Source organism: Dendrobates tinctorius, unplaced genomic scaffold (assembly GCF_039654945.1).
Source record: "Dendrobates tinctorius isolate UK_male_01 unplaced genomic scaffold, ASM3965494v1 ptg000035l, whole genome shotgun sequence".
Taxonomy (NCBI): domain Eukaryota; kingdom Metazoa; phylum Chordata; class Amphibia; order Anura; family Dendrobatidae; genus Dendrobates; species Dendrobates tinctorius.
In genome coordinates this window covers 27,669,971-27,687,716 of record NW_027361703.1, presented here as the reverse complement: position 1 = coordinate 27,687,716, position 17,746 = coordinate 27,669,971, and the positions used below count along the sequence as shown (strand labels likewise).

The 17,746-nt window shown below is 43.7% G+C and overlaps 1 protein-coding gene across 7 annotated transcripts in view; it reads left to right on the top strand.

Annotated features, from left to right (window-relative positions):
- ANKRD26 (ankyrin repeat domain containing 26) overlaps positions 1-17,746 on the top strand; it is a 202,187-nt gene that overhangs the window by 30,737 nt on the left and 153,704 nt on the right. For all 7 annotated transcript variants that reach the window (XM_073573361.1, XM_073573365.1, XM_073573364.1 and 4 more), the window contains exon 6: positions 8,169-8,323. In XM_073573361.1, the coding sequence (XP_073429462.1) occupies positions 8,169-8,323 (155 nt within the window). The remainder of the gene's footprint in view (positions 1-8,168; positions 8,324-17,746) is intronic.

The following is a 17,746-nucleotide window of genomic DNA, read 5'->3' as shown; positions in this document are numbered from 1 at the left end:
CTGATATGTGGGGGGGAACCACTGTTTCGGCGCATGGCAGAGCTCAGAAGGGAAGGAGCGCAGTTTGACTTTTTCAATGCAAAATTGGCTGGAATTCAGATCGGACGCTATGTCACGTTTGGAGAGCCCCTGATGTACCTAAACAGTGGAAACCCCCCACAAGTGACCACATTTTGGAAACTAGACCCCCCAAGGAACTTATCTAGATATGTGGTGAGTACTTTGAACCCCCAAGGGTTTCACAGAAGTTTATAACATACAGCCGTACAATTAAAAAATCATATTTTTTCCACAAAAATGAACTTTTCACCCTCAATTCTTATTTTTCCAAGGGTAACAGTACCCTAAAAGTTATTGTGCAATTTGTCCTGAGTACGCTGATACCCCACATGTGGGGTTAAACCACTATTTGGGCGCATGGCAGAGCTCGGAAGGGAAGCAGCGCCATTTGACGTTTTTGGCTGGAATTGAGATCGGACGCCATGTCGCATTTGGAAAGCCCCTGATGTACCAAAACAGTGGAAACCCCCAACAAATGACACCATTTTGGAAACTAGACCCCCCCTAATGAACTTATCTAGATGTGTGGTGAGCACTTTGAACCCACAATGGCTTCACAGAAGTTTATAATGCCCAGGCATGAAAATAAAAAAATCGTATTTTTTCCACAAACATGATCAATTAGTCCCCAATTTTTTATTTTCCCAAGGGTAACAGGAGAAATTGGACCCCAAAAGTTGTTGTCCAATTTGTCCTGAGTACGCTGATACCTCATATGTGGGAGAAAACGACTGTATGGGCACACGTCGGGGCTCGGAAGGGAATTAGTGACGTTTTGGAATGCAGACTTTGATGGAATGTCTGCGAGTGTCATGTGCGTTTGGAGAGCCCCTGATGTACCTAAACTATTGAAACTCCCCACAAGTGACCCCATTTTGGAAATTAGACCCCCCACGGAACTTATCTAGATGTGTGGTGAGCACTTTGAACCCCCAAGTGCTTCACAGAAGTTTATAATGCCCGGGCGTGAAAATAAAAAAATAATTTTTTTCCACTAAAATGATTTTTGCCCCCAATTTTTAATTTTCCTAAGGGTAACAGGAAAAATTGGACCCCAAAAGTTGTTTTGCAATTTGTCCTGAGTAGGCTGATACCCTATATGTGGGGGTACAACACTGTTTGGGCGCATGGCAGAGCTTGCAAGGGAAGGAGCACCATTTGACTTTTTCAACGCAGATTTGGCTGGAATTGAGATCAGAAGCCATGTTGCATTTGGAGAGCACCTGATGTGCCCAAACAGTGGAAACCCCCAATTCTAACTCCAACCCTAACCCCAACACACCCCTAATCTCAGCCCTAGCCCTAACCCTAATGGGAAAATGGAAATAAATACATTTTTTTAATTTTATTATTTTTCCCTAACTAAGCGGGTGATAACGGGGGGGTTTGATTTACTATTTATGGCGGTATTTATATTTGGCAGCTGTCACATGCTAAAAGACGCTTTTTATTATAAAAATAGTTTTTGCATCACCACATATTGAGAGTTATAATTTTTCCGTATTTTGACCCACCGAGTCATGTGAGGTCTTATTTTTGCGGGACGAGCTGACGTTTTTATTGGTATCATTTTCGGGCACGTGACATTTTTTGATCGCTTTTTATTCCGATTTTTGGGACGAAGAATGAACAAAAACCAGCGTTTCATGAATTTCTTTTGGGGGGTGCGTTTACACCGTTCCGCGTGCGGTAAAATTGATAAAGCGGTTTTATTCTTCGGGTCAGAACGGTTACAGCGATACCTCATTTATAATCGTTTTTTATGTTTTGGCGCTTTTATGCAATGAAAACAATTTTATATAAAAAACAATTATTTTTTGCTTCGTTTTTTATTTTTTAAGGGGTTCGCTAAAGGGGTTAACTAATGAGACAGTTTTATAGGGTAGGTTTTTACGGACGCGGCGATACCAAATATGTGCACTTTTTTATTTTTTTTTTTTGTTTTTTTTTTATTTCCAAAAAATGAATTTATTGAGGGAATATTATTTTTTTTTCTCTAATGCAGTGCAGCAGGCTTCCTCTTGCCTGCGCTTTGCAGGCACTGAGGAAGCCAGCTCTCTGCAGGCCCCCGAAGGTCCCCGTCGCCATCTTGGATTTGGGGGCCTGCAGGGATAGAGCCCCCTCCGAAGCAGCGCTGCACATTGCGCTGCCGTGGGGGGCTCAGGGAAGCACGGAGGGAGCCCCTTCCCTGCCGATGCTTCCCTTTAGCCCCGATACACCGCGATCGTGTTTGATCGCGGTGTGTAAGGGGTTAACGTGTCGGGGGCGGTCCGTGACCGCCCCTGACACATTGTGCCGGGTGTCAGCTGTGATAATTAGCTGACACCCGGCCGCGATCAGCGGCGCTCACCACGTGGGCGCCGCTGATCGCTGTGACGTACTATCCCGTCCTTGGGAATTAAGTCCCAGGGCACATGGACGGGATAGTGCGTCACATGGGATTAAGGGGTTAACGATTCTAGCTGTATGAATTGGTGCATTATCATCTGAAAGATGGTGTTCCCCTCCGGGAACTGCTTGAACCGTAGGATGCATTTAGTCGCCCAAAATGCCTAAATAATCGTGGCTGTTAATTCTTCCATGAAGGGATATCATTGGCCTGGCGGATCTCCACGAAATAGCACCCCAGATCATTACAGAACCTCTGCCATGTTTTACGGTTGGGAGAAGGCAGTCTGGATGGAATGCTTCTTTCTGCTGTCTTCAAACGTACACTCGGCCGAAGGTCGGAAATAGGGTAAACGATGATTCGTCTGAGAATGTCACATGTTTCCGCTGCTCGAGGGACCAATTCTGGAGGTTTCTACACCACTCTAAACGCTTGGAAACATTTGTCATTGAGAGCAGCGGTTTTCTAATTGCAGCTCTTCCGTGGAATCCAGATTTGTGCACCTCCCGACAAACAGTTTATGGAAACTGGGTTCTGTTGGTGTTCATTGAGCTCAGCAGTGATTTTCGGAGCCGTGGTCTTGCGATCCTCTCTCACAATTCGCTTTAGAGTCCGACAGTCTCTCTCAGTCAACTTCGACTTTCGGCCGGACCTGTGCTTTGCTGCGGACGTTTTTCCTTCTCTTTCAAACGCAGTCATTACTTTGGAGACAGTACCTCTTGACACCCAAGCATTCGGGCACTTTCTGTTACACTAGCGCCTGCCATACGAGCACCAACACTTTGGCCTCTTTGAAAATCCGAGAGGTCTGCCATTGGTATCAGGTTCTCATCAATGTTCTTTCAATTCTGAAAAACAAACAGTTAATTTACATACACATATCACAAATAATCAACTACAAAACATTACCATATGTCACGGTTTGCATGTTTGTAACATGTTCGAAGACTAATGATGCCAAAACGTTAGGTGTTTCCATTATTTTGTCCAACCCGTGTGTGTGTGTGTGTGTGTGTGTGTGTGTGTGTATATATATATATATTACAGACCAAATGTTTGGACACACCTTCTCATTCAAAGAGTTTTCTTTATTTTCATGACTATGAAAATTGTAGATTCGCTCTGAAGGCATCAAAACTATGAATTAACACATGTGGAATTATATAATTAACAAAAAAGTGTGAAACAACTGAAAATATGTCTTATATTCTAGGTTCTTCAAAGTAGCCACCTTTTTGCTTTGATTACTGCTTGGCACACTCTTGGCATTCTCTTGATGAGCTTCAAGAGGTAGTCACCGGAAATGGTCTTCCAACAGTCTTGAAGGAGTTCCCAGAGATGCTTAGGCTGGTTTCACATTTGCGTTTTTTAGCGCTGGAAAAAAACGCATATGTGCGCATGCGTTTTTTCCCCTATATTTAACATGGGTGCGCATACCTGCGCGCTGGTAAGCGCATGTATGCGATTTTCATGCGCTGCGTTTTTTTGGGGTGTGCGTTTGTATTTTCCAGACGCAGCATGTTGCATTTTTTGGCCCTGCAAAAAAGCGCATGCGCACATATGCGCACGTTTTGCGCTAAAAATGGCCATTATAGCCTATGGATGCGCATATGTGCGCACTGGCATGCTCATGTATGCGTTTTTTTGCACATGCGTTTTTTTTTGATAACCATGGAATTTAGGGGTTTGGGTTAGAGTTAGGGTTAGTTAAGGGGGTTTAGGGTTAGGGTTAGGGTCAGGGTCAGGGTTAGGGTCAGGGTTAGGGTTGGGGTTTGGGTCAGGGTTAGGGTTAAGTATGGTTTGGTTAAGGGTTAGGGTCAGGGTTAGGGTTAAGTATGGTTTGGTTAAGGGTTAGGGTCAGGGTTAGGGTCAGGGTTAGGGTTAAGTATGGTTTGGTTAAGGGTTAGGGTCAGGGTTAGGGTTAAGTATGGTTTGGTTAAGGGTTAGGGTCAGGGTTAGGGTCAGGGTTAGGGTCAGGATTAGGGTTAAGTATGGTTTGGTTAAGGGTTAGGGTCAGGGTTAGGGTTAAGTATGGTTTGGTTAAGGGTTAGGGTCAGGGTTAGGGTCAGGGTTAGGGTTAGGGTCAGGGTTAGGGTTAAGTATGGTTTGGTTAAGGGTTAGGGTCAGGGTCAGGGTTAGGGTTAAGTATGGTTTGGTTAAGGGTCAGGGTTAGGGTCAGGGTTAGGGTTAGTTAGGGTTTAGGGTTTGGGTTAGGGTTAAGTATGATTTGGTTAAGGGTTAGGGTTAGGGTCAGGGTTAGGTTAGTAAAGTCATGGTTTGGGTTAGTGTGAGGGGCCACCTAATGTTGGAAAAAAACGCAAACGCGGTAAAAACGCACTAAAAACGCATACAAACGCATAAAAACGCTGCGTTTTTTTCATGCATGCTCATAAAAATGCTTGAAAAAAACGCAGCAGTTGTATGCTTTTGTATGCATTTTTTCAATGCGTTTTTTTGCGGGAAAAACGCGCTGCAAAAAAAAGCAAGTGTGAAACTAGCCTTAGCACTTGTTGGCCCTTTTGCCTTCACTCTGCGGTCCAGCTCATCCCAAACCATCTCAATTGGGTTCAGGTCTGGTGACTGTGGAGGCCAGGTCATCTGGCGTAGCACCCCATCACTCTCCTTCTTGGTCACATAGCCCTTACACAGCCTGGAGGTGTGTTTGGGGTCCTGTTGAAAAATAAATGATGGTCCAACTAAACGCAAACCGGATGGAATCCCACTTATTAAACCTGACAGGGCACACCTGTGAAGTGAAAACCATTTCTGGTGACTACCTCTTGATGCTCATCAAGAGAATGCCAAGAGTGTGCAAAGCAGTAATCAAAGCAAAAGGTGGCTACTTTGAAAAACCTAGAATATAAGACATACTGTATTTTCAGTTGTTTCACACTTTCTTGTTAATTATATAATTCCACATGTGTTAATTCATAGTTTTGATGCCTTCAGAGTGAATGTACAATTTTCATAGTCATGAAAATAAAGAAAACTCTTTGAATGAGGTGTGTCCAAACTTTTGGTCTGTACTGTATATAATACTATTATTATATATATATTATTATTATTCTGTTTGATACTCTGCACTTTAACTATACGGTAATACTTGTCGTTATTGACTATTTTTTTCTGTACATACAATCGCATTTTTTCATATTTGATTGCTGGTATTTTGATCATGTTGATATTTTGTTTTTTTGCATGATATACCCTCTGTATATTAAGAATCCCTTTTACTCATATTGGATATATCTTGGGCGTACTACTATATTAAACACCACTTATCTACTTGATTGGTGGGGCATCTCATTTGAGATCTCATTTGTATGTACCTGTATACACAATAATAAATATTGGGACTATTATGTCTTCCCCTGCTTACTGTCACCTTGTCTTTGTTTTTGTTTTTTTAAATTGTTCTAAATCATTCAGCACTTTGGTTTCAATAAAGCCATTTCTATTGCCTTCATGTTTGGGTGTGCACCATTATTCTGTGTAGCTGCTTCTCTTACTATTTGACTATTTTCCCTTGTGCAGTCCGTTGTAGCACCCCTTATCTTTATTGTTTCATATACATCTTTTGTGGTGCCCATTATTTTCTATGTAATGACACATAGCGCATTTGTCTTCCTCTTGCATTTGTGGTGTCAGTAATTGCCAACAATGAGATCTGTGTAAACTGGTTACACATCAGTCTTACCAGAGCACACAGAGAAAACTGGTGCTGACCTTCTCTGTGCCTGTTGTTTTTGTTTTTTCCCCTGCATAACGCCTTCTGCTTTTGATTGGGTAACTTCATACACTGGGAAAAGTAAGCACCAAGGAGAAGAATCTCTGCTAGCACCACCTTGGCTGAAAAAAAATTGTCATAGAAATGTCTTAGAAATTTTACCAACTAATATCTCAGCAATAAAGATCCGAAATAAATAATTTTGTTTTATTCAGATCTTCAACTTTATCATGCTGTTGCCAGTTTTGCCCGTACAAAGTGGGGAAAGTTGCAGCTTAACATCTAGTTTCTCCATAAATTCAGCAAAATTGGGAAATTAACCCCTTTAAGAAATGTATCCAAATTGGTTTTGAAACATAAAAATAAAAAGTTTGTGATGTACTGTACAACTGTGGCATGTAAAAATTTGGACATCCTTTGTCAAAATTACTGTTATTGTGAACAGTAAATCAAGTTGAAGATGAAATAATCTCTAAAAGGCCTTAAGCTAAAGATTACACATTTCCTTTGTATTGTAGGCAAAAAAATGTATTGTTTAAATTTTAAAAATTCTGAAAAGGAAAGTGGTTCGATTCAAGTTTGGACACCCGGCAGGGTTAGTATCTAGTAGCACCCCTTTTTGAAAGTATTGTAGCTTGTAAATGCTTTTTGTAGCCAGCCAAGCGTCTTTCAATTCTTGTTTGAGGGATTTTTCTCCATTCTTCCTTGGAAAACTCTTCCACTTCTCTGAGATTTCTGGGTCATCTTTCATGCACTGCTATTTTGAGTTCTAGCCACAAATTTTCAATGATGATCAGATCAGGGGACTGTGAGGGCCATTCTAAACCCTTCATCTTGTGCCTTTTTGAGGTAGTCTATTGTGGATTTTGACGTGTGTTTTAAGATCATTATCCATTTGTAGAAACCATCCTCTTTTCAACTTCAGCTTTTTTTTTTTTTACAGATGGTGTTATGTTTGTAGGAATTTCTTTGAACCCATTCTTCCCTCTACCCGTGAAATGTTCCCTGTGCCATTGGCTGCAACACAACCCCAAAGCATGATTGATCCTCCCCATGTTTAATGGTTGGTGAGATGTTCTTTTCCTGAAATTGTGTGCACTTTTTTCTCCACCCATAGCTTTGATTATTGTGGTCAAAGAGTTCTATTTTGACCTAATCGTTTCACAGGACTTGTTTTCAAATTGCATGAGGCTTGTTTAGATTTCTTTTTTTTTTGCATAATTCTGATGCTAAATTTTATGGTGAGGACGCAGGAGATGTTTTCTTCTGATGAAGGCCATTTTTGTGCAGGTGTCTCTGGACAGTAGAACAATGTACCACAAATCTAGAATCTGCTAATTCTTTCTGAAGGTCTTTTGCAGTCAAGCTTGGGTTCTGATTTGCCTCTCTAGCAATCCTATGAGCAGATCTCAGTGACATTTTTCTTGGTCTTCCAAACCTTCTTTTGACCTCCATTGTTCATGTTACCTGCCATTATTAATTACATTTCAAACTGAGGAAAGGGCAACTTGAAAATGATTTGATATCTTCTTACAGCTTTCTTCTGCTTTGTAAGCCTCCACCATTTTTCATGTTTACAGTGCTAGGCAGCTACTTAGAAGAACCCATGGCTGCTGTTTTTTGGCACAATGTTAAAGGAGGCAGGGTTTTTATAAAGTGGTAAAATTTGCATCACCTGGCTTTTCCTAATGATAATGATGAGCAAGCCATAACCCTAACAGGCTAATTAAGGTCTGAAACCTTGGTCAAAGATCTGAGCACACAAATCTCCAAGGGTGCCTAAACTTTTGCATTGAAGCCTTTTTTCTGATGTTGCCTAAAATACCCAAGTATATGTGTCATCTTTAATTTCAAGCCTTTTAGAGATCATTTCACCTTCAACTTAACTGTTCACCAGGGGTGCCCAATCTTTTACATGCCACTGTATATAGAGTATATAGGATCTTCTGTATACTGTGCAGAGGTTTCACTTTTTCTTTTTCTCTCTTGCAGATGTTCACAGTTAATTTTTGAATATGGCTCAAGGACTAAACATAACTCTTCTTACTATGGAGCCAGCAAAAAGAAGGGGATAGCAATGTTTGGCAGTCCTGAGAGAGCAGCAGGTGGTGCATTCATGCTGGGCAGTCCAGTTACTGACAAAGAAGGTAATGACACTTCATTTTGTGGAGTCTTTCACTAAAACATATGCACAGTCAGGTTTCCAGTCTATGTAGCAGTCTTTGGTGGACGTGGACTGCAGTGTATTGGCTTATTTATTTAATTGGTCTGTAAATGCTTTGTTTCAAATGATTACTAATTGGCTGAAGGAGCTTAGAAGAATTACTATTCCCACCAATAGAGTTGGTGCAAGTCAATTCGCAGGACCCAGTCTAACGACTAGCTCAGTGTTCTCTGGACAGGAGCCCTGGGAAATGCCTATATCAGTGGTCCCCAACCTTTCTCACCTTGAGAGCCACATCCAGCTCAGAGAGGGTCACGAGCCATGTTCAGCTTTGAGAGATGGTCGCCAGCCACATCTGGCTCCAAACTCCCTCACATTAATGGCAGTTAAAGCCCCAATTATTGGTATAATGACAGCCAAAGCTTTTCCACAGAACCAGTATACCAAGATCCAAGTGTTCTCACAATTCCCCCTTCAGGATTCTCCCATCAAGCACTCCCACCACACTGTCGTAGCACCTCCTCTGACTGGTAGTATCATCCTGTCTCCAGCACACCATTCTTGAATTATCTCTAAACCCCTAAGACCAGTATATGTGCATCCAGATCTGCTCTTCTGTGCCGGACTACTCAAAAAATTCACCATTTTGAGATGCGCTCTTCATATCTCTTTGCTAGACCTGGAGCTAATGCAACAAGCTAGCAGACAGCTGCGAGCCACAATTCAAGAGATCGCGAGCCACATGTGGCTCCCGAGCTACAGGTTGGGGATCTGTTATGAGTGAGTCACCGGAGGAGGAGAAAACAAAAATACAAGCTAAGTCCAGAAAACCGGAGAGGTTGGTGGCTATCGGATTGCAGACCCCTGATCCTATACACCACAACTAACAGTAGCCGTGGGGGGTTCCTACGGTGCCCTAGACCCCTCGTCACAGCCGGAGAACTACATAAGCCTAAAGAAGGAAAGGGGAAATCTAAACTGCCCCAGAGCAGACCTCAAAGCAATAGACAGCCCCCAACATGTATTGTCGGTGAAATACAGATGAAAACACAAACACAGACAGAAAGACAGGCTGAGCAAACGATGGGGCCCAACTAACTAGATAGGACAGGACAGAAAAGATGCTGGCTGCAATCCGCAAAAAACCCTACCAAAAATGTCCCAACCGTCTGATAGGGAAAAAGGCAAAATCACTATATCAGCACTCAGGTATATTCTGAAAACAGAGCAAAGAGATCAACTGATCAGAGACAAAAAAGGAATTCAGCCAGTCCCAACCAGGACTGGCTGAATACAAACACTAAGGAAACCAGACAAAATCTCATGGAATAATAGCAGGGCAAAAACTTAGCTTTTAGTAGACAGGAACTAAACTGGATGCAAGAGCTCAGAGCAGAAAGGATCACCAGCAGCCCTGCAGGGCGTCGGCTGCCTTATATCCACTCAAATTCCAGATGTCCAATCACACTCCGCCTGTTCAGATGACAGGTTCTTCCCATCCCAATCAATTTCACTACCTCTCTTCACCAGCAGAGGGAGTTCATCAGACATCAAAGGTGAAGGGGAGAATGAACTCACAACAGTACCTCCCCCTTGAGGAGGGGTCACCGAACCCTCATCCACGCCACCAGGGCGATCAGGATGGGCCCGATGAAAAGCACGAACCAATCTTTTGGCATGAATATCGGATGCAGGGACCCAAGAATTATCCTTCTGGCCATAACCCTTCCATTTAACCAAATACTGGAGTCTCCGTCTAGCCAGACGAGAATCCAGTATCTTCTCAACCTCATATTCCACATTACCTTCAACCAATACCGGGTCAGGAGGTGCCACCACAGGAACTACTGGCTCAACAAACCTCTTTAACAGAGACTTATGAATCACGTTATGGATCTTGAATGTAACAGGAAGAGCCAATCGAAAAGAGACCGGATTAAGAATCTCCAAAATCTTGTAAGGTCCAATAAATCTAGGTTTAAACTTTGGAGAAGCCACCTTCATAGAGATATTCTTTGATGACAACCAAACCATATCACCCACCTTAAACCGGGGACCAATGGTCCTATGCCGGTTGGAAAACCACTGGGCCTTTTCCTGGGAGAGAGACAACTTATCCACCACTTGGGCCCAGATCTGGTGGATTCTCTCCACCACAGTGTCAACACCTGGGCAGGCAGAAGACTCCACCTGCCCTGAAGAGAATCGAGGATGAAACCCAAAGTTACAAAATAAAGGAGACATCAAAGTGGCAGAACTAGCTCTATTATTTAAAGCAAATTCAGCCAAGGGCAAAAATGAAACCCAATCATCCTGATCAGCAGAAATAAAACATCTCAAATACGACTCCAAGGTCTGGTTTGTTCTCTCCGTCTGCCCATTGGTCTGAGGGTGAAACGCAGAGGAGAAGGACAACTGAATTCCCAGCTTGGAACAGAAAGTCCTCCAAAATCTAGACACAAACTGAACTTCTCTGTCAGATACAATGTTCTCAGGAATCCCGTGCAAGCTAACCACCTGTTGCAAAAACAAGGGCACCAACTCAGAGGAAGATGGCAACTTAGGGAGTGGTACAAGATGGACCATCTTAGAGAATCTATCACAAATCACCCAAATAAGTCATTCTCTGAGAGACAGGCATATCAGAGATAAAATCCATTGAAATATGGGTCCATGACCTCCGGGGCACCGGCAAAGGCATCAACAACCCACTAGAGCGAGAACAAGGTTTAGACCGGGAGCAAGTCCCACAGGACTGCACAAAATTCCTGACATCACGAGACAAGGCGGGCCACCAAAAAGACCGACTTGCCAAATCTCTAGTACCAAAAATACCTGGATGACCAGCCAATGCGGAGCAATGAACCTCAGACATTACTCTCTTCCTCCACTGGTCAGGAACATACAATTTTCCAATGGGACAATGCTCAGGTTTGTCCTCCTGAAACTCTTCCAGAACACGTCTCAAATCGGGCGAGATGGCAGAAAGAACTACCCTCTCACCTAAGATGGTAGCAGGCTTGGTCACAATAGGAGAAACAGCAAAGAAACTCCTAGAGAGGGCGTCTGCCTTGACATTCTTAGTGCCCGGGAGAAAAGAGACCACAAAATCAAAACTTGTGAGAAACAAGGCCCACCCAGCCTGTCTAGGATTCAAGCGTTTGGCCGACTCCAGGTAAATCCAAATTCTTGTGGTCAGTAGGGACCATGACTTGATGTTTAGCTCCCTCCAACCAATGTCTCCACTCCTCAAATGCCCATTTCATTGCTAACAGTTCCCGATTCCCCACATCATAGTTACGTTCGGATGGGGAGAACTTTGGCGAAAAGAAAGCACAGGGATTCATTTTAGATGTTACAGGATCTTTTTGGGACAAAACAGCTCCTGCACCAATCTCAGAAGCGTCCACCTGTACCTGAAACGGGAGTGAGACATCAGGTTGCCGCAAAACCGGAGCAGAAGTGAACCTTCGCTTTAGCTCCTGAAAGGAAGAAACGGCCTCCGGAGACCAATTCAGCACATCAGCCCCCTTCTTAGTCAAATCAGTCAATGGTTTGGCAATACCAGAAAAATTAGCTATAAATTTACGATAAAAATTAGCAAAACCCAAAAACTTCTGGAGGGCCTTCAAAGAAGTGGGCTGAACCCAATCGTAAATGGCCTGTACCTTGGCCGGGTCCATTTCAATAGTTGACGGAGACAAAATAAATCCCAAAAATGAAATCCTCTGTACACCAAAAAGGCATTTCGATCCCTTGACATACAGGGAATTCTCCCTCAAAATCCGGAACACAGTCCGAACATGTTCCACATGAGAGTCCCAATCCTTGGAAAAGATCAAAATATCATCCAGATAGATAATCAAAAATTTATCCACAAAGTCTCGGAAAATATCATTCATGAAGCACTGGAAGACAGAAGGGGCGTTAGTGAGCCCAAAAGGCATCACCAGGTACCGTATATACTCGAGTATAAGTCGACCCCCCTAATTTTGCCACAAAAACCTGGGAGAACTTATTGACTCGAGTATAAGTCTAGGGTGGGAAATGCTCCATAGATTATTCCCCCATATGGTGTCCCCAGAAGAAGCTCCATAGATTATTCCCCCATATGCTGCCCCCATTAGAAGCTCCATATTGTTCCCCCATTAGAAGCTCCATATTGTTCCCCCATATACTGCCCCCATAAGCAGCTCCATAGATTGTTCCCCCATATACTGCCCCCATTAGAAGCTCCATATTGTTCCCCCATATGCTGCCCCCATTAGAAGCTCCATATTGTTCCCCCATATACTGCCCCCATTAGAAGCTCCATGGATTATTCCCCCATATGCTGCCCCCATTAGAAGCTCCTTAAGATTATTCCCCCATGTGCTGTCGCTGCTGCTGCATGTAAAAATAAAAAAATGACATACTCACCTCTCCGTCGCTGGGTGTCAGATTCTCACCTGTCCTGCGTCCATGGCTGCTCACCGCTATCTGCCACGTCATCAGTCAGTGACATTCGACTGCAGGGGGCGCGGCGCGCACTAACCACGTCACCGCGCCCTCTGCTGTCTGAACTCACTGACTGATGACAGACACAGACAGCAGCAAGCAGCCATGGCCGCAGGACAGGTGAGTATCGCTATACTTACCCGTCCTGACACTGTGTCTTGAGCCCCCAGCTTCTCCGCGCTCTCTCTTCCTGCCTTCAGCAGTCACGTGGTACCGCTCATTAAAACTCATGAATATGCGCATATTCATGAGTTTTAATGAGCGGCACTACGTGACCGCTGAAGGCAGGAAGAGAGAGCACGGGGAGAAGCTGGGGGCTCAAGACACAGCGTCAGGACGGGTAAGTATGACCTGACACCCCCGCCCCCCTCCCCCTCCGACCCCCTTTGTATATGACTCGAATATAAGACGAGAGGGGGACTTTCAGCCCAATTTTTTGGGCTGAAAATCTCGACTTATATTCGAGTATATACGGTACTCAAAATGTCCCTCCGGAGTATTAAACGCCGTCTTCCATTCATCCCCATGCTTAATGTGAATAAGGTTATACACCCCCTGAGGTCAAGCTTGGTAAACCAACAAGCACCTTCAACTCTAGAAAATAGGTCAGAAATCAGGGGTACCGGATACTGATATTTAACAGTAATTTTGTTGAGGGAACGATAGTCAATACAAGGCCTTAATGAACCATCTTTCTTGGCCACAAAAAAAAAAAAACAACACCCAAGGGTGAAGAGGATGGTCTAATATGACCCTTCTCTAACGACTCCTTAATATAGGATCGCATAGCCTCGTGCTCGGGTACAGATAAATTGAAAAGTCGACCCTTGGGAAATTTACACCCAGGGCTCAGCTCAATTGCACAGTCATAACTCCTATGAGGAGGCAAAGACGCAGACTCATTCTCAATAAATACATCATAAAAATCCGCCAAATAGTCAGGAACATCATGCGACTGGGGAGAGGTGGAGAAAATAGGAGCGTCGCTAAGGGCACACCGACAACCCCAACTCACCACAGACACAGATTTCCAATCCAAAACTGGATTATGGATTTGCAACCAGGGAAACCCCAGAACGATGGTATCATGCAAATTATGCAACACCAAAAATCTGCAATTCTCTTGATGGTCTTGGGCGACCCGCATTACCACCTGGGTCCAAAACTGAGGTTTATTCTTCGCCAAAGGAGTAGCATCAATACCCCTCAAAGGGATAGGCGTCCGCAGAGGTGTCATAGGAAACCCTCAACGTTTAGCAAAATCCAAGTCCATCAGGTTCAGAGCTGCTCCCAAATCCAAAAATGCCTTAGCGGAAAATGTGGACAGGGAGCAGATCAGAGTAATTGCCAGAAGAAACTTAGGTTGAACACCACCCACAGCAAATGTGTGTGCAAAACGTTTCTCTCATTTAGGGCAGACAGAAATAATATGAGAGGCATCTCCACAGAAAAAACACAGCTTATTACGCCTTCTGAACTTCTGACGTTGCGCCCTAGACAAAACTCTATCACATTGCATAGGTTCAGACATTTGTTCAACAGGTGGCAACACCTCTGGTGCAGTTTTGCGTTCACGCAAACGCCGATCAACCTGAATGGCTAATGACATAGAATCGTCAAGACCAGAGGGAACAGAAAATCCCACCATAGTATCTTTTACGGTTTCTGACAAACCCTTCCGAAAGAGAGCTGCCAAGGCACCATCATTCCAGGTAGTAAGGACCGCCCACTTTCGGAATTTTTGACAGTACAACTCTGCAGAATCCTGACCCTGGCTCAATGCCAACAGGGCCTTTTCAGCCTGATCAATAGCATTAGGTTCATCATACAACAACCCCAAGGCCTGAAAAAATGCGTTCACATCAGTCAGAATAGGATCATCAGGTTTCAAAGAAAACGCCCAATCCTGGGGATCGCCGCGCAGCAAAGAGATGACAATTTTAACCTGCTGCGCGGAGCTCCCCGATGAGTTGGGCTTCAAGGCAAAAAATAATTTACAATTATTCTTAAAATTCAGAAATTTAGACCGATCCCCAAAAAAACACATCAGGAGTAGGGATCTTTGGTTCAGCAGCATGTGAACATGTGAATGAGCAAGATAGGCGGAAATTCCCCGCACTTCAGCAGTAAGCTGCTCCACACGATCAGACAATTGCTTAATCTCCATTGAGAAAAAATTCCCCCTACGGCCTCAGAGAAATAGAGGAAAAAATATACACCAAAAAAAAAATTCTGACACTTTTTTTTTTTTTTTTACAATTCCTTCCTGCTATTGAGTACCCTAGAATCTGCGGTATGGCTGGTGATTCTGTTATGAGTGAGTCACCGGAGGAGGAGGAGAAAACAAAAATACAAGCTAAGTCCAGAAAACCGGAGAGGTTGGTGGCTATCGGATTGCAGACCCCTGATCCTATACACCACAACTAATAGTAGCCGTGGGGGGTTCCTACGGTGCCCTAGACCCCTCGTCACAGCCGGAAAACTACATAAGCCTAAAGAAGGAAAGGGGAAATCTAAACTGCCCCAGAGCAGACCCCAAAGCAATAAACAGCCCCCAACATGTATTGTCGGTGAAATACAGATGAAAACACAAACACAGACAGAAAGACAGACTGAGCAAACGATGGGGCCCTACTAACTAGATAGGACAGAAAAGATGCTGGCTGCAATCCGCAAAAAACCCTACCAAAAATGTCCCAACCGTCTGATAGGAAAAAAGGCAAAATCACTATATCAGCACTCAGGTATATTCTGAAAACAGAGCAAAGAGATCAACTGATCAGAGACAAAAAAGGAATTCAGCCAGTCCCAACCAGGACTGGCTGAATACAAACACTAAGGAAACCAGACAAAATCTCATGGAATAATAGCAGGGCAAAAACTTAGCTTTTAGTAGACAGGAACTAAACTGGATGCAAGAGCTCAGAGCAGAAAGGATCACCAGCAGCCCTGCAGGGCGTCGGCTGCCTTATATCCACTCAGAAATTCCAGATGTCCAATCACACTCCGCCTGTTCAGATGACAGGTTCTTCCCATCCCAATCAATTTCACTACCTCTCTTCATCAGACATCAAAGGTGAAGGGGAGAATGAATTCACAACAGGGATCCCTGGTCTATATACTAACCGCATCCCTCGATCGTCTCTTGATTAGTCAGCCTGGCATGACATTATTGCTGCATGACAGACTTGCCAGGCCAAGTAATCAAAAAAGAGCCGTCAAATGCTGGCAAGTAGGAGACAGTTCTCAGTCTTGTGCCCAGCAGCCAGAGACTACTGACCTGGCCGCTGGACTGTAAATCGATGCACACCAACTCTACCCACAACCTAAGGCAGCTAATTTCTGTTAATTCAAAAACTGTGTGCAAGGGTAAATGCATACGTTACAGATTTGGTGCGTTTTTCTCGCTTTTTTTTCTGCACGGATTTGTGACAAAACCTTAAGTAAAACCTGATGCCTGCAAAGTGAATGAGAAACCTCAAGTGTCTTGTAGATTTGGTGCAGAAAATAGTCTGCAGCGTGTCAATTCTCTGTGCGTTTTTGCCCAGCGTTATTCACCATTCACTTCACTCAAATCAATCAAAAACACAGCAAATGGCACATTTTTCCTGCCAAGAGATGCAGAAATGGTACAGAGATTTTACTCAACGTGTGCACATACCCTTGAAAGAAAGAGAAATAATTCATCTGTTTTAAAAATAAAGAGTTGTCATGGCCGAATGTGTTGGCACACTTGCCAATTCCAATTCCAACACGCTCAAAGGAACTAAATGTGTATAACAAACTATGTGTAATTGCAAATTCAAGGGTGCTCACACTTTTGTGTGTGTGTGTGTGTGTGTGTGTGCACATATACATACAATTCAACTGTGAGACACAGAGTCTAAAAATTAAAACCGTGAAATCACATTGTTTGATTTTTAAAATAATTAAATTGCATTTTATTGAATGAAATAAGTATTTGATCACCTACCAACCAGCAAGAATTCTGTGTTATGAATGAGTCACCGTAGGAGGCAAAAACAGAAATGCTAGCTAAGTCCAGAAAACCAGAGGAGTTGGCAGCTATCGGATTGCAGACCCCTGAACCTATCAACACAACTAGCAGTAGCCGTGGGGGGTTCCTACGATGCCCTAGACCCCTCGATCACAGCCAGAGGACTATATAGCCTAAAGACAGAAAGGGAAATCTAAACTGCTCCAGAGCAGACCCCAAAGCAAAAGGCAGCCCCCAACATATAATGACGGTGAAGCAAGAAGAAAGAACACTAACACAGACAGAAAGATAGACTGAGCAAAGACGGGGCCCAAGCTAACTAGATAGGAAAGGACAGGAAGGCTGCTGTCTGCAATCCGTGAAAAACCCTATGAAAATAAGAGCCAACAAACTGACAGTGAAAAAGGCCCTGAAGACGCTAGACTTCAAAAAGGCTATGTCAGTACTCAGGAATATTCTGAAGACAGAGCAACCGGCAAAAGGAGATTCAGCTCACCCCAGCAGGGAATGGCAGAATCCAGAAAAGCAAGGCAAACAAAAACAAAACACAAATGCTAACAGGCAAAGCAGAAAACTTAGCTTTAGAGGAGCAGGAATCAGACTGGTCTCCTAGAAGTCCACAGAGAAATCACCCGCAGGGCAGAAGGGCGTCGGCAGCCTTATATCCAGTCCGTGACTCCACTCAGCCAGTCATCATCATTAGGCTCAGGTGCCTGATAATCAGGCTCCTTACCTTCCTTTACCAGAATAGGGAGTTCACCAGACCTCAGTGACGAAGGGGAAAATGAACTCGCAACATTCTGGCTCTCACAGACCTGTTAAAGACAAACTAAGAAGCTCTCCTACTCTGCACTCATTATCTGTGTTAATTTCACATGTTTGAACTTGTTGCCTGTATAGAAGACTCCTGCC